Here is a 27511-nt window from a genome sequence, read left to right on the forward strand (position 1 = left end):
GGTGCACCTTTCTTATCGGGCAACTCTGCTGAGTCATTCATGGATGCAAAAATACGCGGTAGCTGTAGGGCAATGATGCAGATAGAGTGGCTTACAACTTTACAAGGCCTCCTCCAATACCATAGGTACGTACAACCTTGCAGTCTCAAGGCGAAACATGGCGCATGGCATGTTGCTGCTGGCCTGCAAGCATTCCCGCTAGCTGCCCGCACATCCCACGGAGGTTGCTACAGAGTCATCAGAGCTTGTCAATGCAAACGAAACCAAATGATTGCCGTCAGCCTCGATGAAATGGCCCCCAGCTGCTCCTACTGGACGTTGGCACTTCATATGCTGTGATTTGATCACTCCGCTCTTCATGCATGAACGCCTACCCCCGCCCCCCTACGCATGGGAAGTCAACCCGACCGGCCAAGGATCATATCCAACCCGACGCAACGCTTCACCAGTGTCGCAATCAAATGCTTAGGATCATATCGGTGGCGTTCTTAATGAAATAATCAACACCAACGCTGCCTGTCGGTATCTATGCATGTTCAAATGTTACCGTACGCGCGCAGACCCGACAAGATGAGGTACAGCAGCCACAGCACGGTCAGCAGGCCCGCAATGCTGTACTGCCGCAATTTGGTTCCGCCCAGCTCGCCGCCAAAGTAACGCGCCACTGCCAGGATGAAGATGCCGCAGCCGCCTGAGGAGACGGTGCGGCGCGTGAAATGATACCGTGAAGGTAAGTTGTATGTCCTCGATTGACATGCGGGTGTTTGATTGCGTCGTGGCGCGCGTTTGGCGACCAACCGCTGTCGAGCCTCGCGCACCTAGCTCCTTTCTTCACTGGCACGCTTCGACACAGCGAAATGCAAGCCCTGTGCCGCCGCACCCCGTACTCATTATTGCCGTACAGGGTAGGCGCTGGTGCCGTACTCACCCAGGATGGCGTACAGCATGACTGCGAACTCCAGGTCGCCGCCCGGCGTGACGTACTTCTCCCCTCGCACGTGGTAGTACACGGAGCACACGGCCCACGGCAGCCCCAGCCCCAGGAACACGTTTACTCCGTTGCTGCCGGTGATGTTGCCGATGGCGGCGTCGGCGTCCGGGTCCTTGACGGCCGCGATGCGAGACGCGAGCGTGTCGGGCAGGGAGGTGCCAACCGCCACGATCGAAACACCCACCATCACCTCCTGCGTGTCGGAATAAGCGGGGGATTGGGGGCTGGAGTTGGGGAATGGTCCGCGGACCGCGGGATGGGACAAGTCAGGTTGAGGGTAGGGTTACTAGCGGGCGGCTTGGCCGGGATGTGCTCGGCAGGTAATGCGGAAGGCGACTCTCGGGCCCTGTCACCATAATACGGTAGAGGCGATCAGTATGTTGGCTTCCCGTGCCGCGGTCCGATTCGCCCGACCCGTCCACACCTGTTTTTCAACACACGCGCTCCTGTGCGCCCCCGTCCTTCGCACTCCCAGCACTATCATAAATACGCGTCAAGCGCTGAGATCTTTCTCACCTTGAGTCCGATGATGCATCCAAACAGGGACCCGGCCTCGTTTACCAGGTACACAATCCCAACGATGCTGCCCAGGGCCGCGAAGAAGCACGGGTAGCCGCCCTTCCACTCGGCGGGCGGCACCAGGATGAACAACACCAGCTGCGGGGGGCAGAGGGAGCAGTTGGGGTGGTGTGGGTGGGGGTTAACTTTGAACCAATCCCGTAAGGAAACAGTCGCGCTGCAAGGAGAAACTGTAGCCGCATATGCGATGGGGTGGGGGGGTGGGGGTGGCGGAGGTATGTGGGGCGGTGGGCGCACGGGTGGTAGGACAGCGCGTTACCGAATGGATGCGGATGCCGAAAGCAAGTTTGGATCCGTTCACATTTGCGGGCCCCCAAAACAACCGTATTTTACTAACTTGGCGCCTCTCACCTTCCAAGTGATGTTGATGTACTGCAGCATGAGGCCGGCCCAGCTGACCACCTCGCCCTCGTCCGGCTCGTCCGGGCTGAACACAGACACAATCTGCTCGCGCCAAGCCGACCACAGGTTGAACTCCTCTCCCTCTCCCTCGCCCTTGTCGCTGCCCGCGCCGCCCTCGGCGCCGCCTACCAGTTTGATGCTGCCGTTGCCGAGCTCCAAACCCTCCTGCGTTGTGTTTTTTGATTCATGTGACGGTAAGCACATGGCTACCTAAGCATCAGGCAGTAGGGCTAAGAGTCGGCGGTGGCGTCAGTGCATGGCGTGAAGCAGCCAAAGTCACCTACACGCACGCCTCCCTGACCGCCCTGCACGTCCCTACCTGCGCCGACACCCACACCCACCCACCCACCCACATACACACACGTAAACATAAACACACACACACACACACACACACACATAAACACACGTGCACATTCGCGCATGCCCTTCCCTTACTAGTTCTCTCCCCCACTATGAGTACCCAGCAGGCGCACCTTTTGCCCCGCGGCGGTGGCTGCACCCGGCATCAACGTGAACTGCCTCCGCACCAGCGTCACTTTGCAGGCGCTGCGCTTGCCGAGCTCTGCCCCGCCCTCCGGGTTGCTCAGCACCAGTTGCAGAGCCTTGTGCGCCTCGGGCACGAACGACTGTAGCAGCTGCAGCCGAACCTGTGGGTGGTGTATGCACACACACGTGCATGCACACGTTGGTTGAAAGGATAGAACGAGAAACACTCGTTTAAGTAAAGTACGTAGCCAGGTCCAAGAAGTCCGCTCATGGAGACGGTGTCCTTAACTCAATCGATCGGCAATGTGCTCGCATGGTCTCGCACGTGCCCGTACACAAAGGTACGGGTACGGCGAACTGGGCAAAATTGCAACCCTTGCGCCCACCGCCGGAAACGCCCCGCTCCGACGCCCATGCGCAACCACTTACCCTTGCGCTCTTCTCTCCCGACTCGAACACCACCGTGCCCTTGGCGGCAACGTAGTCGTCGCCGGCCACGGCCGACAGGTCCTGAGTCTCATAATCGACCTGCGTGTGTGTTTGTTATTTGTTTGTGAGGAATGTTTGAAGAACAAATGGCGCACAGCCTAGGGTGCATGGATGAGTGAGATTCATTGATGTAGTGAATTCGGAAAGGAGCTCGACATGAGCTCAATAGTTCTGCAGCAGCTCACCGTAACGCGGCCGTCGGCCCCGCGTCGGCGCACCAACGTCACCTCGGCGAAGGTGCGCTTCTCGTTAAAGGCCACCTGGGGTGTGGATGGCGTGATGGCATCATACGATGTCATGCGTTGTGATTTGACGTGTTAGTGCCGCTGCCCTAGCCCCCTCCCGTAGACCCACGTCCATCCATCAGTATCCGCCAGTATCCATCGTACGAACCCCCTTGGCACCATTCCGTGAATGGGTGCGTGGCTATACGTGCCCACCTCGTAATCGGGCAGCTCGAAGCCAATGACACCCGCGTCGTCGTCGTCCACAATGGTCACACGCACACGCTCCTGCGCCACCAGGACCTCCCTGCCGGCGCCGTTGGGCGCGTCAGCGCCTGTGCGTGCACATGCGCGTGCGGGGCGCGGCCGCAGCGGTGAGACGCGTGCGTGCATGTGCCAAAATGGATAACAACGAGCATCACAATAGCCAACAGCGGCCTTCAGTGCTACAAGACCTTCAATACGCGCGCGACCCTGCTGCGACAGCGCTGGCCCCAGCGCTGGCCCCGGCCCCGGCCCCGGCCCCGGCCCCGGCCCCGGCCCTGGCCCCGGCCCTGGCCCTTAGGCCCAGGTGGTGGGGCCAGGGCTGGGGCCGGGGCCGGGGCCGGGGCCGGCTGGAGCCATCCCAGGGCACCTACCCCAGGGCTACACGCCCATGTCCCTACCACACACTCGACCCGCACGTATGTGCCCACGCACACACGCGCCCACCTGTGAGTACAATGCTGAAGTGCACGTCGGGCTCGGTCATGTCGTCATCGATGATGCGGACCTCCACATACTTGTACGCCTCGCCAGGAGCGAAGTGCAGCGTGCCCTCGCGCGCCTGTGGAAAAATTGAAGTCAGGGGATAACAATGCGTCGGGACGTGCGGACGTTGGGCAGTGCATGTACCGTATGGGGCAGGGTGCATTGGGTATGAGAGGGCGGGGGGAAGCCAGCGATGGGCTCGCGATGAGCCGCGTTCAGCCCCGTGGCTCCGGGCCCCATAGCTCGCTCAAACACTCCTGCAGCACCAGCAGCGGCAGGACACGAAACCCAACCCTAGCAAGCAAGCTGTGACCCTGTGCCCCCCCAGTACCGCCACGTCCATCACCATCACCCAACCCACCATGTCTCCCGGCACTGGGTAATGCACAAAGTACGCGTTGCCCCGCATTACCCAGCATACCGGAAACTCCTCGCAACCTTGCACTTATATCCATTGCCATGCCCCCCCATCCGCCTGCCCGCCCGCCCGCCTGCCCGGCCTCCGGCCCCACCCCATAGCCCAGTCCGGCCCCACCCCTTAGCCCAGTCCGGCCCCACCTCATAGTCCAGCCCGGCCACCGCATCTCCGTCCTCGGTCCTGTAGTGCACCCGCAGCGGGTGATCCAGGCTGCCGCCCTCCGGGGCCACACGCGTCACCGCCACACGCGCCGTGCCGGCCGACTCCAGGAACGCATACGCGCGGCTCCTGCACATGTATGGTGATGACACGCATGCATGCGAGACAGACACGCGCCGAGCCATCGTGTAACGCAAATGGACATAGCAGTGCCGGTAATAAGCAGGTTGGATGCAAACAAACACAGCAGAGTACTGGAAAGCATAGTGTGACGGATGCAAGATAGGTGCGCGTACCATATGGTTGAGGGCCCACGCGCTCATCATACACGCACATACCTGAACATGACTTGCTCCTTGGTCGGGTCTGCCGGCACCACCACATCGCCGTAGGCGTGCCCACCCGAGCCGAGCTGCAGCTCAGTGTCGCCGCCCTCGCCATGTGCGCCAGGCAGCCGCCGGTGCGCCGCCGCCGCGTGGCGCTGGCGCGCAGCCAGGATGTGCCTGCATGTGCGAATGCAAAAGAAACAGCCGCAAGGGCATGAGTGCGTCTATCTGGCTGCTGCTGTGCCTGCCTTCAGAGTCTGCTGTGTACACCGCTGTGTACGCTGCTGTGTACATATCAGGGCCACTGCCAACCATGTGCGCTATTATCCAGCAGAGTAATAGATAGATGCCAATCATGCATTTGTGTTGATTGAGAGCGACCTAGCTAGCTACCTGTAGTGTGCGTGCGTCCTCACGGGCGCCTCGCCCGGTGCTTGCTCGGGAGCAGGGCTCACGACAATCGCGGTCACGCTCGGCGGCGGCAGGGCAGCAGGTGCCTCGGGGTCCGACCTGGAGATGATCTGCACGAGCAATAATGTGCGGCAGCCAAAAGAGGAAGCTGGTTAGCATTACGGTAATGCCGTAATAATGCGACATCCTTGCATGCACGTATGCCACCGATGCAACAGAGCTACCCCCAACGCAGGCGGCTGCATGGCTTGTGCCAAGGGGCTCAAGTAAGTAGTTCGGGGCGGGGCGACGCCGATGGGCTCGATGCGCTAGACTGCTGCCGCCACCAACGACGCACGGTACACAATAACTGGCGCATACATGCAGGCAGGGGCCAAACGAAGCCGCGATTGCCCGTTGGACGCAGCATCAGCAGAACGCGGCATCGTGCTCCAGCCGCTATGCATGCCAACAGCACGCAGCACTCCATGCATGCGTGTCTCCCAAGGTGCGTGTCTCCCGCCGCCGCCGCCAGCACGCAATCCAGCAGTAAGTAAGCAAGCCACCATGCATCCAGACTCCCTCCATCCGCCCGTTTCGGCCCGGAACGCCCACCTCCGAAGATTGGCGGCCACCCTAGCAATGCACAAACAGAACAGCAGCCAACAGGCGGGGGCCGAAGCCAATGTGGGCAACCGGGTCTTACCTGCTTATGCACCTATTGAAACCCCGTCGCAGTGATTGCCAATGAGCGAGCCCCCGCCGCGCGCTACCTGTTCAGCCCCGCTTTCCCCAATTAAGCATTCCCCTTCCAGGGATAACAAAAAAATGCCATGTCTTGCAGTCAGAGCCCTAGATATCTACTGCCACCTTCCCAGGGCCTTACATGCATGTGCACTCAAACAACACTCACCTTGTTGTTTTTCTTCCACGGCTGCTTGTCGACGATCCAGGCAGTCAACACCATGAGGACGAAGAAGCCTAGGCGTGATACAGCAGAACGCAAATCAATGCCTGGGTAGTGCCGCGTGCTTTGATGTTGCTGCTAGCTGCTGGCCCTGCTTACGTGTCATCATGCGTGCAGCGTGCATGGCGGCACCGGCAGTAGCTGCTGATGCAGCCCCCCGCCGCCGATGCCAACCCCAGCCCCACCCAGCACGCTCAATACCTCCACTTCAAACTAGGTACGATTGCAACAGGAACCCCATTGTTCACCCGCTTCCGTATCGCGTACACGTTGCGCAAACATACAGTATTAGCATCTCACCGAGTGTGAGGAAAGCCTCCGCCAGCGTAACCTCATTGGGTGTCCAGTAGACGTACACGATCAGCATCCATATGTAGGCCCAGATACTCCAGGCCGCCGTGACCACATACACGCGCAGCTGCATGTCGGAACACGTGTGCATGTGTGCTAAAAAGGAAACGTGCATGTGTGTGCATGTGCGCATCGGATCATGCGGCGGGTATGTAAGCTACACAGGTGCGTAACCCGCACGTGCCTGACTAATCTTCTTGAACTGCCCGTCCGGCAGAGCAGTGGTGCAGACGGCGGAGATCTGGAAGGGGCACATGAATGGGTTGATAAGTAGTGCTCATAGCGCCTCACAATAGCATTCCGGGCATGGATGAAGCGAGCTGTGGTGATGAGGGGGGGTTCTCAAACTTCGCATCCCCTGCTGTACCCGTGGGACGGTCTGATGGGGGCGGGGCGGCAGGCCCTTGTGGGCCGAGGGCAGCTCGGGAGCCCGACCCCGACCCGATCCGACCGAGCGTGCCGTGTTTACATGGCACTCGCACACGTACAGCGTAGCACACCAACAATAATGTGTCAAAGACATACATGGTGCGTGCACTCGCTACCTGCTACGGATCAGCCCCATCATACATCTTCGTTCACTGCCAGCCACGCAGTCCGCAATCAGGAAGCTGTAGCATCCCTGCACCGCTCCGGCCACACCTTCCCCGCCCTGCCCCACACACACACCATTCACCCCACCCGCCCACTCCCTGTCGGGGATGGTGAGGACAACCCCACCCCCGCAAAGCACCGCGCTACCACTCACCATCAGGAAGTTGTATGCAGCGGAGCCGGCGATGCAGCTAGGACCCAGCTCGCCCGCGGGCTTGCCGAGCGTGAGCAACGCCTCAACCAGCGAAAGCATGATCTCTGGCGATGATGTGCCGAGAGCCCTGTGCGCGAGCCCAAGCCCATGCCAATAAGTCGAGTAAGCTGTAACCGTGCGCGAGCGCATGCTGCTGGGTATGCGCTGCACGGCAAACTCTCGCGCGAGTCGCCGGAACGTGCAACAAAGCACGAACAGTACCGGTAACACAGCGAGGGATGTAAACACACGCCCGGTGGCCAGGTGACCGGGGAACACGTCATGGTACCCGGCGGGCCACCTACAGCCTGAGACGTGGTACTCCCACGACCGTACTCCCACGAACTGAACTCACATAAGTGTGATGTTGGCCACAACCCTGCGCAGGCCAGCAAAATTGGGGCGGATGCGTGCGGGGGGCGGGCCAGTCAAATGAACTCTTCCCCACGTACAGTAGACCTTCCAGACCCTACCTGTCTCTTTGGCGGAGCAGCTAGCTAGCTAGGGTAGCCAAAGCAAGCAGCAGGATAGGATGGTCGCTGTGCGTCATCCATACAACCCTTTGCGACGGTCTCTTCAGTCTCTTCATTCCGTCACGCACCAGTTCCAAACCGGCTCCTTGACGTAAATGGTTTCGCCCTTCTCGTTCTTGCGCTTGTATATCTTGGTGATGGCACATATATTCTGTTGGATGGATGCATGGGAATTTTGAACATGGGCGATGCTCAATTGCTCGACGATACCATTTCAAGATGTGTGTATGGGCGAGGCCGGGGCAAATACTGCCAGGTGGCGTTCGTGCGTGGCTTCCCTTGCCTCCGCACGCACATACCGTACACTTGGGCCACACGAGCCTCGTCCAACCAGCGCACGGCAGCGTGCCAGCGCGGGAAGTGCCAGCACACTGCCGCTAGAGTGCACCTAATGTACGGATTGCACACCGCCCGCGACACCGCTCTCCCCTGGGCGTCACAATCACGCACGGCCATTCAAGCCTGTAGCTAACGCAGGCCAACGCACCATAATGCCGTCCATGAACATGTCGGATGCGATCGCGACTCCAGCAAAAAGGTACAGCAGGAACAGGAGATACACCGCTGCGGGCGAGGGAGGAAGGTGGCGAGAGGGCGTGGCCAAGGGCGTGGCCGAAATCTGCGCACGTGGCACCCCCTCAGACGGTTTCGCATTGCGCGTCTCCCGGACTGACGCAATAAAGCTTGAAATTCACGCCGCGGACTATTTTACAGATGTCTAGCGTGAGGGATATGCAGAAACGTAAAGCCTCCCACGTACGCCATGGCACATTTCACATGTCGGACGGACAGGCGCCTCTTCCAAACGAAAGAGCGCGCAAGCCGCCGAACTCACCGCCGAGCAGCCACCTGGGCAGCATGTTGAATCCTGGCAACAGGATGTCGGACGTGCACACTACGTCTGAGTTTTGGGTATAAATGGCTACGCCACGCGCAGAAGTGGGGTCTTCGCGGCATGGTGCTTCTTGAGTGTCCGTACAGAGTGGCAGGACCTGTACCAGTGCCTCAATTTGCTGCAGAACGTCTGCAATAGGCAGCAGGCCGGTCGCACTTGCTGCCATTGCCAGCAGCGCGCTGCGCGCGTTCGCGCAGTGCAAGTTGTATTAAAGGCACTTTCAGTTATAGATGCCAGCTGAACATTTGGCGTCAGGGCAGAGACGCGGAAAGACGAGTGACGTCGGTTCAGGCACGGTGGAAAGTCGTTGTGAAGTTTATCACGAGGTGACACAATGACAAGCTGAACGAGTTATATAACTAACAAGTGAATGTGCAAGGCGCGCGCTGGAATATGTCCCCAACTTAGGCCCTCGCATTGAGAAACCCTGCTGGTCGAACCACACATCCTTCGACGGCTGCGCGGAGACTTCACGCGACGAGTCCTGGTGGCTTGGACGCCGCAATTACTAGTACATCGTGTGACGCGAAATACTGGCGTAAAGCTATGCTCGCCCTGGCACCGTCCACTGCATGCAGGGGGCCAGGGCTTCAACCCAAACCTCCCTCGCGCGCGGAGACGTAAGACTCGCGCGGTCAGACACTACCTTCTCCACTTGCTCCTAGCTCCCTGCTGCTGACGTCAGACCACATACCGTGCCGTGACGCAGCTCCACACGGGCGCCCTGAAGAGATCTTTGCTACAGCTGCAAGCTGCCCTGTAGCCCACGCAGCGCAGCGCCCTGTAGCCCTGGCTGACGAACCACCCTAACTCACCACGACCTTGCCCGCCACTGCCTTGACCACAGCCCTGTCCCATCGCATGCACAATCGTACTCAACGCCCGTCTGCCCTGCCTCCTCCCAAATCCTCAGTCCTTACTTGACCTCAGCCCAGCCCCACGGATGCTCCTCCAGGTAAAGCTCAATGGCCGCCCGCAGGCTGACGTTTGGAACCAGTGCCTCCTCGCCGGCGATAGGCTGTCGCGTAATGGGGTCAAACTTGCCCACCTGCGATCAAGTCATTGCGTGTGAGTACAGCAGGTTGCTTGGGCAGTGTTGGGTTGTCCAGTTGGGTGTGGGCCTGTAATCCGTGGAAACACGCGCGTACTACAAGAGTGTGCGGGGTTGTGGAATGAAAATGCTTGAAAAAACGCAACACGCACAAGCGAACATGACGTGCCGACCGCTACCTACCACCAAGGCAAACACCATGCACATATGACATTTGCCTGTGCCGCCTTCCTATCTGCCTGGCCTACTGCCGCCCCCCAGTGCCTTCACCCTCCCAGCGGCATTTGTCTGCTGCTCCCGCGCAGGACTGCAACTCCTGTGCTTGTTCATCTCGAAAAGACACACACACACACACACCCGTGCTTGTGCCCTCTGCACCCAAACCCATACACACACGCCCCCCCACACACACAGTCGCACACACAGTAGCACACCTGACATCAAGCCCACACACGCGCGCTCTCCCTCCCCCCACCTTTTTGAGGTGCTCCAGCAGCGCCGTGCGCTCGTAGCTGCGGCCGCTGGGCGCCACCACCGGGTCACGGAAGATCTCCATGGTCAGCGGGCTGCGGCGGGTGTTGTGTTGGTTGGCGCGGTACGGCAGTCCGTCAGGCAGGTGGTGGGAAGCAGTCAGCAGCAGTACGCAGGGCAGAGGGCCAGTGGCCCGCGTGCCTGCCTTCCTCCATCCAAATCTGAGATGCCCACGCCCTACCTACCATGATGCCCCGCACTGCAGGACCGCCACCTCGTGCAAGCCCGACTGTACCCCCCGCAAGCTCTCCGGCTCCGTCCCGCAAACCTCCAGGCATCTGCCCCTCTATCTCGCTCTCACCAAGTGAACTGCGAGGGCGCCTCGCTGGCCGTGTCCTGCCAGGCCGCCGCGCGAAACAACGATTCCCACTCCGCCGGTAGGGGCTCATCCTATGCGAGAGAGGAGGAAACGCAAACGACGCATGACGCGTCAGTGCACGCGGCTGCAAGACCGCAACCAGGCTGTAACCACACCTGCTGTCACGGATATTTGTTTGTTGCGGCGCAAACACTGCTGTTTGACGTGTTGCCGCGTTGGATGTTGTAGGACCCGCATAACCCATCGCATTAGCTCGGCCGGCCTGCCCACAGGAGTGCCGTACCCAGCAGTGCCGTACCTGCCGCTTCCCCATCAGCTCCAGCAGCTGTCTCCGCAGCGTCGCGTTGGTGGACTTGCGCGCGGCCGTCTCCGTCTGTGGAGCGAAGAGAAAGCGAGACGTCAACGGTCAAGACGCGCGCGATGCGCATCGCGAGCTCTGTTTGCAACTTACCAAATGCGGCCCCGATAGCTTTAGACACAGGCAAATGACTGACAAGAAGGCGCTGTCCCGCAGGCAGCCCTCATCTGTGATCTCTAGTCGTCGTGCATCCGCATGCCGCTGCGTTCCAGGCCTCGCCGTGCTGTGCCATGCGCCCCGTGCGTCCAAGCCGCCGCCGCAGACCTTGCAAAGCGCCCCAACGTCCCAACCCTCGTCAACTCTACAGCACCCGCCACTTATTACATCATCCCAAGCGACGCCGCCCCAGCGCTACGTTTCCCCATAATTACTCCCGCACCGAAGTCCACACCCACATCCACACTCACACCCGCCCACGCACCTGCCAGTTGGAGTAGTTGGCAGCGGCCAGTTCGCGCCAGATCTCATCCTTGATGTTGTCATTGGCCTCACGGGCCGCCGCCAGAGCCTGTCACGCACATGCGCGCACCAAGCCGTTGGCAGGCCTATCGTGGCAGGCCTACGACACAGCGCGGCGCCCCGAGCCCCCCCGAGCCCCAAGTGCCGAGCTGTTGCCCCTGCATGCGTTTCCCCATAGCTTGCTCCTACACTCCCTGTCCCCCGCTCATGCCCCTTCAAGTCGCCCTTTCCCACAACCCAGGCCGCTCATCTGCCCACGCGTGCCTTGAACCTCCCGCCGCGCCACCTCGTGCCGCCCCGCGCCACGGCCCACTGCCCGCACCTTCTTCAGGTGGTGTGTGGAGCGCTCATGCTGCCCGCGCTGCCCCATGGCCAGCCCCATCAGGTAGTGGGCCTTCATGGCCTCGCGGCTCTCGCTGCTGCCGCCCACCAGCCCCAGCGCCAGTGACGCGTCCGCCTGCAGGTGGTGGGTCCAGAGTGTGGGTCCAGGAGCCGTCCAGTGGTGGAGGTTGAGGCAGCAGTTTCTGATGACTACTAAAGCCATGGGGTGCCGATGCAGTTGCCAGCCCTGCAGACCAAGCTCCCACAGAACTCCCACCACACTCCACACGCAGCCAAATCCCACGGCGGCTAACGGGCATACCCAGTGCCACAGTCGTCTGCCGCCGGCAGCGCGTCACCTGCACACGTTCCCTGTCACCTCCACCACCTCAATACCCTCCGCTTACTACCTAGACTCAACGCACCTACCGCCACCCCTCCTAGACAGTCCATCCCAATCCCTGCGCACCCATCTCCTGTACCCCCTGTGCCCCCTGTGCCCGTGCCTCTCACCTCCACTCGCTCCCAGTCGCCCTTCTTCCTGGCAGCCATTCCCCGGTTCACGTATAGCACCGGCCAGTCCGGACTCAGCGTCACAGCCTCCGTGTACTTCTGCAAGGGGTGAAAGGAAGACACGCAGGGGTGTTCGAAACTGACATAAGCGTGTGCTGCAGGTGACATGGTATGACCTTGCAGGGTTCAAGGGCACCACACTCCCAGTGCGACACGTTCCACGTTCTTCGCACGGCCAGGACACCACAAAGCCCTCCCGTCTCCATACTCACCTCGATGGCAGCAGCATACTTGCCCTTTGTGAATAGCGCATTTCCTTCTGCCTTCAGTTCATCGGCCGCTTTGCGGTCAGCTGCCGTAGTGGTCATGATTGGCGTGCGGGGGGCTGCTGGAGCCCCCGTCGACTGCGACGCTGATGCCGCGGCGTTGGGATGGCTGGATGCCAAGGACTGTGCCGGCGCGGCTCCACTCTCAACCCGTCCAGGTGCCCCGCCTGTGGGGCCCGCGGACGACCCCGCTTGCCCTGTCCCCGCCTGTTGTGTTGCTGCTGGTCGTGAGGCTGGCTCCCGTGCGAATCTGTCTGCCTGCGCCTGCGCTGAGGCCGCGGTGGGATGCCCGGCAGCCGCGGCTGGAGTAGCTGGAGGACTATGTGAGCTAGACGAGGCGCCACCACATGCGTTCCCCATTCATGGAGTAGCGCGGGGGCTCAACCTTCCGTGCGCATGTTGTTTGGCGAGGGCTTTCCAAAGCAGTTTTCGAAGAAACGTTCACACAGTCCTCTGTATGAATGTAGTGTATCAAATATACCAATGAATGATGATAGTTCAGCTAAACAACAGCTTGAGTAACCAGACCAGGGATCGGGAACTCGCCGCGGGATTGGGCAGTGCCGCTCCGGCCTTGCTCAGCTGCTGTGAAAGGCTTCAGTACTTGCACCTATTAAGCAATAATGGACGAGCTTATTAACCCAAACCCGGTTGTGCACGAGCGGCGCGCCACGCAGCGCCATAACAAGGTGCAAGGACTGGGCACATCAATTGCTGCTGTAATAGATACTCAAACTAAGCGCATCTTCATGTTTGGAACCGCCCCCACTGTCCCGCCTTGCCTGACCATGCCCTTACCACGACCTTTTCCTGTTCTCCGGTCCCGCCTGCCCCTCAGCCGGTCCACAAGCAGACATCAGGTAGCTCTCTGGGCTCAGGGGACCGCGAGCCCATTGACGCGCTGGAGATCTTTGAGCACATCCGCGACATCAACGACCCAGAGCACCCCTACACGCTGGAGCAGCTGAATGTGGTGTCTGAGGACATGATAGACGTGGACGACGCTCGGGGGCGTGTCAGGTGCGTATCTCGGGGGCCGCATGAAGGATGGAGACGAGAGAGGCTTGGGAGGGGTTGTGCGAGTACGGTGTGTCGGGGTGACACCGCAGGGTGATGGGAGGGCCTCAGGGGGGTAGCCATCCATGGGATGGTGTGTATCAAATATGAAGTGAAGTGCCGACGTCCAGAGGTACAGCGGGCACACGCGACGCATTCCATACCGTTGTTTCGCCAGCGGCAGGCTGCTGGTTCCCCCGTGTTTCCGTGGCGGCTAATGCTAAAATACTAAGTTCCTATTGAAAGCAAGTAGTCTGGAGTAGTAGTGGTGATAAGTAAGGCTCGTTGGTAAAGAAGCTGAGTGCATGCGTCTAGGTGGCTAGCTTAGCTGCTGCGGCGCGAAACCGGGACCCCGCGAACTCACCTAATCGCTCAGCAATGCAAGCCACGCCAGAGCCGCGCGCGCAGGGGGAAGCACACACAGGGGGGGGGGGCACGACACATTGGGGCACGGACTGTGCGGGCGGAGTCAGGCATGCATTTGCTGAGCATCATAACCGACTCCCCACCCGCTGTAGCAGACACGCCATGCCTGAACGCTTCACATCCGCACCCCACCTTGCTACTATGCCCCGACTGACCTTCCCCCCACCCCTCCCCACGTCCCGCCCCACGCCCCGCTCCCATCCCCTGAGCCCCTCCCTCCGTCCCAAACCCTCCGCCTCCCTTCTTTCTTCTTCCTCCCGTCCCATCCCCTGCCCCCAAACCACAGTGTGCAGTTCACGCCCACCGTGGCTCACTGCTCTATGGCCACCCTCATTGGGCTGAGCCTGCGTGTCAAGCTGTGGCGCAGCCTGCCGCCGAGGTTCAAGGTGGACATAAAGGTAAGAGAGAGAGGCAGCGAGGGGATAACCGCAAACGCACGGCGTATGGGATTTACGTAGGAAGGGGTTCGTAGGGCGTGTAAGCTGCAGCGGGGCGCGGAGCACGGTTACCAGGGTCGGGGCGCTGTGGGGATTCTGGGGAAGGAGGCGACACCACGGTGGGAAGGGGGGGGGCAGGTTTTTAAACAGAAAAAACAGGGGTGTACGGTAGTGAGGAGGCGTAAAGCGGGACACTGGGACAGACACCTGCAAGTGTAACAAGCCCCTGCAAGTGTAACAAGCCCACGGGGACTGTGTCGGCTCGAGCGCGCTCGCCTTCGGGAAGCGCACTTCTCCCTCCACCCTCCTTCCTGTACCACTTGCTCCATTACCGCTTGCCTCAACCTCCATCTGCACCTCCGCCTGCCGCGCCGCAGCTGTCGCCCGGCTCTCACTCCTCCGAGGCGGCCGTGAACAAGCAGCTCAGCGACAAGGAGCGTGTGGCGGCGGCGCTGGAAAACCCCAACCTGCTGGCCATGGTCAACAAATGCCTGGCGGGGCCGGCGGGCGCCGGTGCTGGTGCTAGCGTGGCGCCTTGAACAGGCATGTGGCGCGCCGTGGCAAAAGTCAAGGCATTGAAGTATTTGATTGCGGGTTGTGTTGAGCATGGGCTGGATGAGCTTGGAGGCGTGTGTTGGTTGTTGGTTGTGGTTGCAAAGAAACCGTGTTGCGTTGCTGCGAACACGGCAACGGCAAGTCCGTGAGCGCAGGCCTGGCGGCCGGCGCGAGGGGGGCGCCGCGCAGACCGGGTGCGGCCCTGCGGCCGCGCCCCTCCGGCTGCGCCTGCCGCAGTTGCCGCTGCGCCACTCGCTGCAGCGGCGGTGGCCACGGCGTCGTGTGCACTGCCCCGGCCGAGGGCGCCCAGCAGGGGCCAACCGGCGCCGCGGGCGGCCCACGCAGGCAACCCGCGGCACGCCCCAGCCCCGGGCTCAGCCCCAGGCCCGCATGCTGCTCTGGCGCTGTGCCCTCGGAATGCAGCCTCCGCAGCAGTCCAGCACCAGTAGCCCACCAAAGCGCTGGCCCGCTAAACCACCTCAGTGCCGTGCGTGCCGCCCTCGCCGCCGGCGTCGACGCAGCTCAGCATCAGCCCGCTGACGCAGCCACACGCTCGCTCGCGGGGGCGCTACAGGGGCGCTTCATCCGGGTAGCGTGGCTGCACGGCGGCGCTGCGGAGCCCCGAAGGGTTGCTTGACCAGGTGGTGTCGCCGGGTGGCGCCGCCTGACGGACCGCATGGTGCGATGAGCGTGTTGGCGGCGCCGCGCAACGTGGCGGCTGCCAGCGGCCGAGAGCGGATGAGTGGGCGGGCGGCTGGGCAGTCAGGGTCATGGCCACAGCCCAGGCTGGTCAGTGTTGGCCGCGCCCGGCTGTGGCTGCGACGGGCGTGCGCCGCGAGCCACCGTCACGCACGTTGCCGTCGCCTCAGGCGTCGACGCTGGCGCCGATGCCGTTTGCCACCAGGCAGTCATGCGGCTGGCGGCGGCTGCACGTCATCTAGCGCAGCTCCCGACAATACATAGGCTTTGCCGACACCAGCAGCTTCGCATGACGTCAGCGCGGTGATGGCCCCACGGCGCGGAGTACTGCTGACGTAGCGTGCGGATTCGATTTGTTGCCAGGCGGTTGTGTACGGTTGTGTGTGCTTGGCTTGTGTGGTACCGGCTTCGGCGGGACGAATGACCAACTGTGATGTTCAGTGGGCGTTGGCGCAGTGTACGGTGCAGATGTTGCCAACTGGCGTGAGAGGCCGCAAGGCGCAAGAGGATGCCCACCGGGTGTCAACCGCTGGCTGTAGCATGCATGTCCTTTACTGATACGCTAATGTGTTTGATGCGTGGGATGTGGGAATATGGCACATGCGTAGAATGTGGGCACGGAACTGGGACAGTGCGCAAGGAAGAGGGGTCTTCAGGGGAATCTCATTGGGCCATTTACTTTACGCTGGCAAGAAGGTGCTGCCGAGCGAGTACCGCATCATATACATGCGCATGTAGGCGTGTCAGCGCCTGTCATCATGCCGTGTGCACTGTGCAGTAACAAATGCTGAGTGGATCAGGAATACCGTGTTGCAGCCCACACCAATTCTGGTAACGCAGAGTGTGCCTGTGTGGTATTGCCCGGACCAGGGAACCCCTGGCCCGGACGCCCACTAGGTGTAGCAATGCTCGCGACTACTCACGGCAGCAAGCCCTCTTGCAACCAATGCATACTGCGTCACTGTGCGGCATGGGTGCGATGGCTACATCCCCGCCGGGTGGTCATCACACCCGAAAGTACATCGATGATGTACAAGCATCCTGCACAGGCTGCACTTGCACATCCTGTGGATCCCTCGTCACATTCTGGGACATGTACCAGTATACCACGACCTGCCAGCTGCGCCAGCGGTCAGCAGGAAGCAGCAATCACTGCAACACACCTAACAAGGCTCACGACTTTGACTTGTCCGCCACCTTGTATGGCCTATTGCCGCCGGACCGTCAACCGCAGCCCTGCATGCCTCCGTATGCCTCCGCCTGCCCCAAGAACCCTACCTCTGCCTTCCGTAGCCTGGGTGGCGCAGGACCGCGTGCCGTGTTGCCGCCTACCTGGTGCCGTACATCCCTCCGGCAGATGGCGGCGATTGCGCCTGTGCCCTGACCCTGACCCTTAAGTCTCCTTGAACGGCAAGGAGGCTTGCCGGAGGTGCGCCTATCCAGGGTAGGTTCTGCCCATGACCCATTCATTCATCCCCTATCTGACAAACAATATGTTGCAAACGTTACGAACAATGTTTACGGGGCATGAGGGCACAGCGACCTTGACAAAGACAGCATGTACATCACGGCAGCGCTTGCCCTCGCAGCATAGGACCTTCATAGGCTGCAAGCCACATAGGCTGCAAGCCACATGCCTTACTCCTGAGCTGGAAATTTTGTGGGCTGCTCCCTGGGAGCTGCCTCGCAAGGATTCACCTCGTGGGTTCACCGCGAGCGGAGGCGCGAGCCTAGGGACGTGTATGGTTTGGCACGACGCTGACCTGAGCTCGCGCGACTTGCTATACGATTTCAAGAAAGCATTACCTATGCTAAAATATTCAACCACCTCCCCCTTCAGGGCGGGAATCTGGGTCTGCCATCGGTGCCGCGCAGCTTGCAGAACTGCAAATCCATCGTCTTCAGAGAATCATTTTAACAAAGCTTTGCTTTTAGTGTAGCATACATATTAAGCTGTGGGGCTACGCGCGGCGCGGGAAGATATTGCTCCTGATTCCACCATCGCTAGATTTAACTTCTTACGTCATCAAAGAAATACTCTGGGCTGGTAATAAAACAAGTAGATCTGCAAACACTTGACTGGTCGCGCTGGTCACCATGCAAACTGCGCTTCGCGCCCGCTCTGCCGCTCCTCGCGGTGCCTGCAACCGGACTGCGGTTGCACCTGTTGCATCTGCTCACCTTCGTGGTCAGTATGCGCCCTTCAGCGGTGCCCAGGTGAGACGGCCTCCCGAGCCTTCTGGACCTCGGGGAGGTACATGGGAACCCTGGATACTGGGTACTGGGACTGGGATTGTGGGAACCACCGGGCGGCCGTGGACACGTGCAAGGCTCGAAGAGAATCTGGGGGGGGGGGTTGACGGAAGGGGGCAATAGGGTTGTTGGCACACCGGGAAGGGTGGTGTGCAGCCTGGTCTGCGGTCTGATGACGGCGCCTAGCAGGGGCCAGGCCTGTGTCCGCTAGACATCCCATTAATGGCCTCGCAGCCTAAGCGTGGGTGCAGAGCAAGGTTTGCGTGTTGCAGCGCTCCGCTGGTTTGTTCGAATAGTTTTGGTTGCGTGGAATGCGCGGGGATTCCGGATTCGTGTTCGTGCCTACCGCGGGTCGCCGGAGTCGGCCCCACGCGCCCATATGTCGGTAAAGTGGATCCTCGCGCTAGAACCCAGGTCGAGGGCGCTCCCATGCACGCCCATCTATTGCCCAGCAGTGCCTGGCAAGTAGCAGGCCTGTTCATGCCGTGTCCGCCCGCCCAGACCAGCGCGCCCACCCTCTCCCCTCTCTCGCTTTCGCGCAGCACGCACCTCCATTCAATGCTCACGTCCGTGCTCACCGCTGCTCTCGCTGCCCTCGCCAACTCCGCTGACCTCGCTGCCCCCGCTGCCCCCGCTGCCCCCGCTGCTACCCCTATCCCTCTCCATCTCCCCGCTCCCCGCTCGGCCGCCACCGCCTGCCAGGCGCGCCCCGCTCTTGGTCGCCAGCGGCAGCAGCAGCAGCAGCAGCGCCGCGGCGCGCTCGTCATCCGCTCGGCCATGTTCGACAGCCTGAGCCGCAGCATTGAGAAGGCGCAGCGCCTGATCGGTGAGAGGGAGCGAGAGGGTGGGGGAGAGGGGTTGGGAGAGGCGGTGGGAGGGAGCGGGCGGAGAGGGGAGGGAGAGGGAGGGTGAGGGAGGGAGAGGGAGGGAGAGGGAGGGAGCATGGGGCGCAGCACACGAAGGCCCGGAGCAGGGAGGGGCAAGGCGACATGAAAGCTGTGTTGTATTTGGGGGAGAGGCAAGGGGTGGAAGAGGGGGGCTCTGGGGTGTCAGGTGGATCGGACGGACAAGCTGGTAGGCAGGTCGGCTCCAGGCTGTGAGCCATGGGACACATGGGCAAGGAGCTGGGCAAGGAGCTGGGCAAGGAGCATAGGATGGTGGATAGGATGGTGGATAGGATGGTGGCTAGGATAGTGGATAGGATGGTGGATAGGATGGTGGATAGGAGGGACGATAGGAGGAACGAGCTGGGGGCTGTGAGTCACGGCGGCGGATGGGAAGGGCGACCGCAGGGCGCCGCCGGGGACTCCACAGGTGCCGTGTGCACAGGGCCACAGGCTGGGGGCGCTCCACGGGACACATGGTCAAGGCGCACACCGTACCCAGGCGCAAAGCGACATGTGTGCGGTGTTACCATACCGTGTCCCCACGGCTCGCGCCCCAGCCATGCCTCCGCCGCGCCTCTGGCGCTGCTGCGTCCTCTGCGTCGACTTACTAGCCAGCTTCTCGCTCGCGCTCGTACACACACACACACACACACACACTTTCGTTTCGTTATTTAACACACACACACACACACACACACACACACACACACACACACACACACACACACAGCGCACGTGCATGGGCGGACGCGCGCTCATGTCGTGTCCCTAAAACATGCCTGCACACTGGCGCGCAGGCAAGAGTGGCACTCTGACGGCGGAGAACATGAAGGAGCCGCTCAAGGAGGTGAGGGGTGGGAGGGGAGGGGTGGGGGTGGGGGTGTGTGGGGAAGTGCGTGTATCGTGGTTTGACCTGGGGTTTGGATTTGGGATTTAGCCTGCCAAGGAGGTGAGGGGTGGGTGAAGTGTTGTGTAAGCGAGTGCGTGTAGGGTTAGTGTCGTAGTCGTCGCCTGCATCCTATGTGGGGTGGAGTTAGTCTTGGCCAAGCTCAACCACGGGGCTAAGGGTTTGAGCCCAAGAACGCTTGGATGGAAATCGCGGCACGTATGGCCTTTGTGTGGAAGCGGCGGCCAGGATGGCACGGGCGACAGGAGGAGGAGGTGGAAAGGAAAGCGCGGCACGAGGGCAAGGGCGGTTGCCGGTGTGCGTAGGGATCCCAGGCGTGGTCGTGGCGCGGGGACGGTGGAAGAGGCGGCGCGGGTGACAGCTGCCCGTGTATTGTGCCAATACACGTGCCCTGCCACACATCATCGCTTCTTTTTTAGCCTTGCAACCCCCTCTCTCCCCCATCCTGCAGGTCCGTCGCGCTCTGCTGGAGGCTGACGTGTCGCTGCCTGTGGTGCGCCGGTTCATCAAGAAGGTGGAGGAGCGGGCGCTGGGAACTAAGGTGCGTGAGGAGCGTGTCAGTGAGTGCGCGAGGAGAGGGGCGCGCGATGGGAACAAAATGGAAGAGCGTGTGCGAGAGGCGTGGGGAATAGGAGCAGGGGTGGAGATGGTGGAGGGTAAACTGTCCACTGCAAGACGGCCTGGGAAACAGGGGGGTGGGTAGGGCCAGGACAGAGGTCGGGCATAGAGCAGCGTGTGTGCATGGCGCGCGTGTCAAGAAGGTACCACGGACTGACTACGCCACATAGCGAAGGCTCCGGACACTCCCACTGCTCCTTGTCATCCTCGCGGGCTCTGCGTCCCGGCTTCTGTGATGCGGATACCCATTCTGTGTTACGCCAATGCGCCGTTCCTCTCCATCTTCATCTCTGCCCCTCCCTGTCTGTCCCTCTCTCGCCGTCAACACTTGTGCCTGATCCGCTCCCCTTCCCCCCCTATACAGCTGCCAACCACCCCCTCCTCCCCCTCCTCTCCCTCCCCCTCCCTCTCTCCTTTCCCCCTGTGCCCCGCTCATTTTAGCTTGCTTTAGTTTAGTTCGGGCTGGTATAAACAACCCCCCTTCTCCCACCTTTCCCCCCTCTCTCCCTCCCCCAGGTTCTGGAGGGCGTGACGCCCGACGTGCAGTTCATCAAGACCGTGTCCAATGAGCTCATCGACCTCATGGGCGGCGGCACCGGGGCCAAGGACCTGGAGCCGGGCTTCCCGCAGATCATCCTCATGGCGGGCCTGCAGGTGCGCGTGCGGCTGCGTGATGATACATGTTTGTGTGTGTGTGTGTGTGTGTGTGTGTTAAAAAAAGAACAAAACGAAGCCCGCCCAAGCGGCGCCGGAGTTAGTGTATGTGTGTGTGTGTGTGTGTGTGGGGGGGGGGGGGGGGGTTTGTGTGTGTATGTGTGTGTGTGCATGTGTGTGTGGATGTGTGTGTGTGGGGGGGGGTGTGCACATGTGTGCTTCACGAGTAGTTACCCCAAACGGGAGGCGGGAGGCGGGGGGCAAACCATGGAGTACGGTACGTGTTTAATGAGTGGCGAAGGCGGGCGGGCCCTCGTACCTATTTTACACCCCAAGCTCTCCCACTTCCCCCTCTACCCCGTCCCTGAGACCCCACCACACACTCCACACACTCCACACACTCCACACACCGCCACACACGCCGCCACACGCCACGCCACCCCACAGGGTGTGGGTAAGACCACTGCCGCGGGCAAGCTGGCGCTGTACCTGAAGAAGGCCAAGAAGAGCTGCCTGCTGGTTGCCACGGACGTGTACCGCCCCGCCGCCATCGACCAGCTGGTCAAGCTGGGAGCCGCCATCGACGTGCCCGTGTTCGAGATGGGGACTGATGTGGGTCATGGGTTGGGGGCGGGTGGGGATCGGGTGGCATTGGGCACGGGGATTGGGGTTTTGGTTGTGAGCAGGTTGGGCGTTCTTGCGGTTCAGGGGCACGTATGGGTTGCCACGGCCTCTGCTTGGTGGCTGGGTGGGAAGTTGCGGGTAGACGGAGCGTGGGTATTGCATGCATGCTCCATTGCCGCTCGCCTCACATTCAGTGTCATTGCTACCATGTCATGTCCTTGCTAATATCAGGTGAGCCCCGTGGAGATCGCCAAGAAGGGAGTGGAGGAGGCTCGGCGCCTGGGTGTGGATGCGGTCATCATCGACACAGCCGGCCGCCTGCAGGTCAGGGGGGGGGGCGGGGAGGGGCAGGGGGAGGGCAGGGGGAGGGGCGGTCGGCGGGGGTGTAACTGAAGCGAACAGGGGCAAGAGAAGGCAGCAGGAGGCGGGTGGGGGGGCAGCAGGTGGGGGAGGCATCGGGAGGGTGTTCTGCAGGAGGCATCGGGAGGACTCGGGTCCGCGTAAGGGTGGTGGTGGTTCAGCGGAGCGGTGCTCCGCCTGCCCTAGCCTCTCCCCACCAAACCCTCCCGTCCACACTGTCTGGTCCAAACCTCGTCCCCCTACCCTCTCCCTCTTCTCCCCTCCCAACTCCTCCCCTCCCCCTCTCCTCTCCCTCACCCTCTTCTCCCTCTCCCTCTCCCTGCTGCCGGTTATCAGGTGGACGAGGGTATGATGGCCGAGCTGCGCGACGTCAAGTCCGCGGTGCGCCCCTCCGACACGCTGCTGGTGGTGGACGCCATGACCGGCCAGGAGGCAGCCAACCTGGTGAGGGGGAGGCGGCGTGTGTGTGTGGGGGGGGGGGCAGGAAGAGAGGGGAGGTAGGGGAAGACGGGAGGGGAGGAGTGGACGTGAGGCGGGCTTGCCAGAGTCGTGCCCCGGTTAGACCCGGTGCCCCGGTTATTGTGAAGCCCCACGAGCATGGGCGGCATTGCAATTATTGCTTTGAGTACGAATCCGACTCGCCCACCTCGCCCCCGCCCCAGGTCCGCTCCTTCAACGAGGCTGTGGACATCAGCGGTGCGTGTCTGGTGCCGCGTGTGTGCCGCGTGCGGCGTTGTGGTGGAGTGTGCTGGCACTGACGGTGTTGCGTTGTGTGTTGTGCTATGTTGCGTTGCTTTGTTGTGATTTTGTGTTGATAAGGGTCGCACACACCAACCGCATGCACGTGCGCGCCCAGCGAAACCTGCTTCACAGCACGTCCGTCACCTCGTTACCCTCTTGTCCCTACCCTCGCCACATCATGCCTGCACACACCTACATACACCTGCAACTTGCCACCCGCCTATGCCTTCACTGTTTGAATAATCATGAATGTAACCCGCCCCCCTTCTTCCAGGCGCCATCCTGACCAAGATGGATGGAGACAGTCGCGGCGGCGCGGCGCTGAGTGTGCGCGAGGTGTCGGGCAAGCCCATCAAGTTCGTGGGTGAGTGCGGAGCCGGCCCGTCCATGAAAGACGGTGTGGACAAAGGGGAAGCCTGGGCGGCGGAGTCTGGGCGGTTGCCGACCATGTGGTGTCTTCAATTTGGGGGTGGGATAGTTTATTCTTATCCCAAAGAATGGGCGCACCCCGCACCATCTCCCACCGCCATCGCGCGTCATGCCGCGGGCCCCCCTCCAGCTGACACAACCCCCGGCCTCTTTTTGTCCCCTTCTTCCCACGCCCGCTCCCTGCCCTGCAGGTGTGGGCGAGAAGATGGAGGCGCTGGAGCCGTTCTACCCGGAGCGCATGGCCAGCCGCATCCTGGGCATGGGCGATGTGCTGACGCTGTACGAGAAGGCGGAGGCGGCCATCAAGGTGTGGGGGAGGGAGATGGGGGTGGAAGAGCGCGTGTGTGTGTTTGCGAGACGCGAGCAGGGGAGAGGCTAGGTGGAGTGACGCGCCTTACGAGTCCTCTACTCGCCAATACCGTACACGTTCCAGCATCACATCCCTACCGCCCCACCGCAACCAACCGAACCGATCGGACCAATCGGACCAACCCAACAGGAGGAGGACGCCCAGAAGACCATGGAGCGCCTGATGGAGGAGAAGTTTGACTTCAACGACTTCCTCAACCAGGTCAGTGGTTGAGGCGGTCGGTTGGGGTGGTTTGACCCGCCCCTGCAAATGCTGGTCACGATCTGCTCCTTCACTCAGGATCCTTGAAACGTGCCCACCCCATTGAACGCCTACCCGCCCTTCCCACTCAACGCTCCCCCACACTCCAACCCCACGACCGCTGCCACGCCCACCCCACTCCTACCCCACGCCTGCAGTGGAAGGCCATGAACAACATGGGCGGCCTGCAAATGCTCAAGATGATGCCCGGCTTCAACAAGGTAGGGCTGTGGGGGGGGGGAAGAGGGGGAAGAGGGGCGAGGGAGGGCAGGAGGGGGGAGGGTGTCAAGGTGATGCCGGGTGTGCAGCACACACACACACACACACACACACACACACACACACACACACACACACACACACACACACACACACACACACATACGCACACGCACGCACACGCGCGCCTATATCGTTTCCCTGATGTACACAAACACACACACACACACACACACACACATACGCACACGCACGCACACGCGCGCCTATATCGTTTCCCTGATGTACACAAACACACACACACACACACACACATACGCACACGCACGCACACGCGCGCCTATATCGTTTCCCTGATGTACACAAACACACACACACACACACACGCACGCGCACACTCTCCCCTGTGACAGATCTCGGAGAAACAGCTGTACGAGGCTGAGAAGCAGTTTGGCGTGTACGAGGCCATCATCGGGGCCATGGACGAGGAGGTGGGTGTGGGGGGGGGGGGGAGGGACAGTTGGTGGGGGGAGGCGGGGCGAGGGGGGGTTGTAGATTCCAGCCCAAACTAAACCGAACCGGGGTTGGGTACAGCTGGCGGGGCGGAAGGGCGGGAGGAAGCAAGGGGGAAGCGGAGAAAGGGGGAAGAGAGGGGCGCAGCGATGCGGCAGATGGAGAGACGAAAGGACAAGGAAGGTAGGAAGGAGGTGTACGGTACGTTTGTGTGGCGTGCATGTCGGGGGAACGGGACGGCATGTGTGGTAGTGGACCCTCCCTCTCGCCACCCCCATCCCTCGCGCGCACATCCGCCTCCCGCCCTCACCTCACGCCCACCCCAAGATTGTCTACCGTCTACTTCTTCCTCAACCAATCATGAATGTAATCCCACCACCCACTCCACCTCACCCGACCACCACCAGGAGCGCTCCAACCCGGAGGTCCTGATCAAGAACCTGGCACGGCGGCGGCGGGTGGCGCAGGACTCGGGTGGGTGTCCGTGGATGCCTAGGCGGCGCTGATTCGTGTGTGTGTGTGTGTGTGTGTGTGTGTGTGTGTGTGTGTGTATTTGTGTGTGCGCGCGCGTGCGCCCATGCGCCATCCCCGACTTGCCCTTATCACGCCCGCGCCCACCACCCATGCACGCAGGCAAGTCCGAGGCTGAGGTCACCAAGCTCATGGCCGCGTACACCTCGGTGAGGGAGAGGACGGCGAACTGGAAGGGGGCAGCGAGGTCCTGGCGTCGGGTGCTTCCATTGCGTGTCATACAACTCCACCCGCCCCGCGCACCACGCACCGCAGTATATGCCCACCGCCTCCTCCTCCCTCACCACTCGCCTTCCATCCAATTACTCCACCCAACCGGGCCCCACATCCCCAATGTTCCATGAACACCCGCCCCCCTCACCATACTGCCTACCTCGCTACACTTCTCTGTACCTTTTTGCAAGCGCCCCACTCCTCCACCCACGCCCCGCCCCATCCACCCGCCCACCACCACCACCCCTCCCCACCCCGCTACAGATGAAGGCCCAGGTGGGCGGCATGTCCAAACTGCTCAAGCTGCAGAAGGCCGGAGCGGACCCGCAGAAGGCCAACTCGCTACTGCAGGTGCGCGTGCGAGCTGCTCGCATGACACAGAATGAGTTTGCGGGGGTTTGTTTCAAACGGGAAAATGTCAGCGAAGTACGGTATGCGCGCACTCGCCAATGAGAAAGCGTGCCTGTGCGCGCATGTGTGCAAGTGTGTGTGGTAGTGGGGGGCGCTTTGCGGGGCCCGCGTAAGACCGCTGGCTGCACGTTCTCTCCTTCTGAAGCACCTGTGGCGCCTCTCACAAACGCCTGCTAAACGTCCAAGCGCCCCAACCTGAACACGCAACGTCCACGTCCCGCACTCGGTGCCTGCTGCCTGCAGGAGCTGGTGGCCAGCGCCGGCAAGAAGGTGGCTCCCGGCAAGGTGGGGCCTGAGGTGGTAGTTGGGGTGGAGGTTTAGTTGAGGTAATGAAGGGACCCCCGCCGCAGCAATGCGTGCGCGGGGTCTTGCTTGATGCTTGGTACTGCGTGCTTGGTGCTTCGGCGAGGCGAGGCGGGGCTCATAGAAGCCACCGCGCCCGTTCGCCCTCCCCGTGCTGAATGTTGTAAACGCCGAAGTTCACCTACCCATTGCAACCCTGTATTGCTGCCCATCAGCACATCCTCATTGCCGTTACCCCTGACGTAAACTGAGTAATTTGTGTGTCTGGTCATGCCACACTGTTTGCAGGTCCGCCGGAAGAAGGAGAAGGAGCCCCTGAGCAAGGCTCGCGGCTTCGGCTCATCGTCCAAATAGAGACCTGTTGGGCTAGGTGGAGGCAGATGACTGCAAACATGGTGTGTGGGCGTTTGTGTTACGTGACGGGATGTCAGGAGCCGCGGTTTCATGTCCGTTGTGTACAGCTGGAAACCTGTCCTGGTGGCCTGAGGCGGCATGGTACGGATGTTGTGTACACGGATTGAGTTGCGCGGGTCAAGGTCCAGCGGGGCTGCTTCGGGTTGTGCGATGGGACAGGGATAAGGCCGGTTGGTGGTTCAGGCCATGCCGCCATAGGGCGAGGCATCCGGCATCAGATGGAAAATCGGGTTAGCAAGGAGGGTGTGGTGATGTGGGATGCAAGCGCACATGCTCGGCAACGGTACCGTACGGTAACTGGAATTCATAGCAAGGCTGTCCGCTATCGGGCAGTTGTGCGTAAGCACATTGTCCATTGTCACGCGTACGGGCATGGGGCGGCTGGTTGATTACAGGAAGCTGCGATGGGACGTGGTAAGGGTGTGTGATGGGACAGTGGTAAGGCAGGTTGGTGAAGTCCCGTAGGGTGCAGCTGATTCCCAGAACCCAGCAGATGGCAAACAATTTGCAACGGCAGGGCAGGAGTGCGCGGCCGGTCGAACGCCGGAGTTAGTGAGTTACTGTACCGACAACTTGCTGGCTGGCTGGAAGTTTGCTGACGCGCATTCCTCACGCTCCGGACGTGGTAAGGGGCAGGTTGGCGCAAGGGTTAGCGTAGTCCCGTAGGGTGCAGCTTATTCTCAAACCCCAACAGTCACCAGCCGATTCGCGACGTCAAGGCATGAGCGCGCAGCTGGTAGAACGTTGGAGTTACTGCTCCGAGGCGTTGCAGGCTTGCTGGCAGGCTGGTAGTTTGCTGACGCGCATTCCTCACCCTTCGGGCGCCCAGCCTCCCATCGTCGAAAGCACCAGACCCACACCGCAACGCCACTGAACGCCACGTGTGCAGGAAGGGGATCTGGGGCTCTCCTCTGGTGATGTTGGCCGCCCTCTCCGCTGCTCCGTTCGCAATCGGGCAGTCTCGCGTGGGCACATCGAACGTCTGCAGGTGTGTCATGCGCCCGGGCATGGCACGCCATGATG

General features: G+C 61.4%; 4 protein-coding genes across 5 annotated transcripts; 2 read left to right on the forward strand and 2 right to left on the reverse strand.

Moving 5' to 3' along the window:
• Positions 1–79: 79 nt before the first annotated feature.
• CHLRE_11g479600v5 (uncharacterized protein) lies at positions 80–9175 on the reverse strand. Of its 2 annotated transcripts, XM_043067704.1 has the most exons (21): positions 8691–9175; positions 8343–8419; positions 7924–8006; positions 7678–7701; positions 7284–7410; positions 6720–6776; positions 6485–6602; positions 6131–6198; positions 5833–5853; positions 5221–5348; positions 4840–5004; positions 4483–4630; positions 3886–4000; positions 3391–3509; positions 3136–3210; positions 2891–2989; positions 2449–2622; positions 1922–2137; positions 1508–1648; positions 929–1184; positions 80–691 (listed from the first exon to the last, which is right to left on the reverse strand). In XM_043067704.1, the coding sequence occupies exons 1-21, from the start codon at positions 8713–8715 to the stop codon at positions 537–539; spliced, it is 2391 nt and encodes a 796-aa protein (XP_042919709.1). In that variant the 5' UTR covers positions 8716–9175; the 3' UTR covers positions 80–536. The 2 variants fall into 2 exon arrangements, with proteins under 2 accessions (XP_042919709.1, XP_042919710.1); XM_043067705.1 differs by lacking the exon at positions 5833–5853.
• Positions 9176–9230: 55 nt separating this feature from the next.
• Positions 9231–13095, reverse strand: CHLRE_11g479650v5 (uncharacterized protein). The gene is made up of 8 exons (XM_043067706.1): positions 12575–13095; positions 12303–12401; positions 11791–11925; positions 11431–11517; positions 10950–11024; positions 10634–10722; positions 10277–10367; positions 9231–9798 (listed from the first exon to the last, which is right to left on the reverse strand). The coding sequence occupies exons 1-8, from the start codon at positions 12668–12670 to the stop codon at positions 9667–9669; spliced, it is 804 nt and encodes a 267-aa protein (XP_042919711.1). The 5' UTR covers positions 12671–13095; the 3' UTR covers positions 9231–9666.
• A 120-nt stretch (positions 13096–13215) lies between these two features.
• On the forward strand, positions 13216–16727 carry CHLRE_11g479700v5 (uncharacterized protein). Its single transcript, XM_001697267.2, has 4 exons — positions 13216–13317; positions 13467–13648; positions 14397–14508; positions 14925–16727. Exons 1-4 carry the CDS (start codon positions 13252–13254, stop codon positions 15084–15086), a joined length of 522 nt encoding a protein of 173 aa, XP_001697319.2. The 5' UTR covers positions 13216–13251; the 3' UTR covers positions 15087–16727.
• Positions 16728–17735: 1008 nt separating this feature from the next.
• Positions 17736–27307, forward strand: CHLRE_11g479750v5 (uncharacterized protein). The gene is made up of 19 exons (XM_043067707.1): positions 17736–18018; positions 18757–18880; positions 19739–19788; positions 20300–20389; positions 20983–21120; positions 21568–21732; positions 21976–22068; positions 22441–22548; positions 22767–22800; positions 23120–23209; positions 23466–23581; positions 23774–23845; positions 24043–24105; positions 24517–24594; positions 25024–25090; positions 25250–25296; positions 25625–25711; positions 26015–26056; positions 26363–27307. The coding sequence occupies exons 1-19, from the start codon at positions 17899–17901 to the stop codon at positions 26426–26428; spliced, it is 1650 nt and encodes a 549-aa protein (XP_042919712.1). The 5' UTR covers positions 17736–17898; the 3' UTR covers positions 26429–27307.
• Positions 27308–27511: the final 204 nt, after the last annotated feature.

The sequence above is a fragment of the Chlamydomonas reinhardtii genome, chromosome 11 (genome assembly GCF_000002595.2).
Source record: "Chlamydomonas reinhardtii strain CC-503 cw92 mt+ chromosome 11, whole genome shotgun sequence".
NCBI classification, from domain to species: Eukaryota; Viridiplantae; Chlorophyta; class Chlorophyceae; order Chlamydomonadales; family Chlamydomonadaceae; genus Chlamydomonas; species Chlamydomonas reinhardtii.

Coding starts and splice junctions, on each gene's coding strand:
- CHLRE_11g479600v5 (XM_043067704.1), bottom strand. CDS start 8,715: ATGCTGCCCAGGTGGCTGCTCGGCG. Junction 8,420..8,690: donor GCCCAGGTGGCTGCTCGGCG/GTGAGTTCGGCG, acceptor CCTCGCCCGCAG/CGGTGTATCTCCTGTTCCTG. Junction 5,349..5,832: donor GTGGCCGCCAATCTTCGGAG/GTGGGCGTTCCG, acceptor TTGCTCGTGCAG/ATCATCTCCAGGTCGGACCC.
- CHLRE_11g479750v5 (XM_043067707.1), top strand. CDS start 17,899: ATGCAAACTGCGCTTCGCGCCCGCTCTGCCGCTCCTCGCGGTGCCTGC. Junction 25,091..25,249: donor GCGGGTGGCGCAGGACTCGG/GTGGGTGTCCGT, acceptor CCATGCACGCAG/GCAAGTCCGAGGCTGAGGTC. Junction 25,712..26,014: donor AGGCCAACTCGCTACTGCAG/GTGCGCGTGCGA, acceptor TGCTGCCTGCAG/GAGCTGGTGGCCAGCGCCGG.
- CHLRE_11g479650v5 (XM_043067706.1), bottom strand. CDS start 12,670: ATGACCACTACGGCAGCTGACCGCAAAGCGGCCGATGAACTGAAGGCA. Junction 10,368..10,633: donor GCGCCCTCGCAGTTCACTTG/GTGAGAGCGAGA, acceptor CACCCGCCGCAG/CCCGCTGACCATGGAGATCT. Junction 9,799..10,276: donor TGCTGGAGCACCTCAAAAAG/GTGGGGGGAGGG, acceptor ACTTGATCGCAG/GTGGGCAAGTTTGACCCCAT.
- CHLRE_11g479700v5 (XM_001697267.2), top strand. CDS start 13,252: ATGGACGAGCTTATTAACCCAAACCCGGTTGTGCACGAGCGGCGCGCC. Junction 13,318..13,466: donor CCACGCAGCGCCATAACAAG/GTGCAAGGACTG, acceptor CCTGCCCCTCAG/CCGGTCCACAAGCAGACATC. Junction 13,649..14,396: donor GACGCTCGGGGGCGTGTCAG/GTGCGTATCTCG, acceptor CCCAAACCACAG/TGTGCAGTTCACGCCCACCG.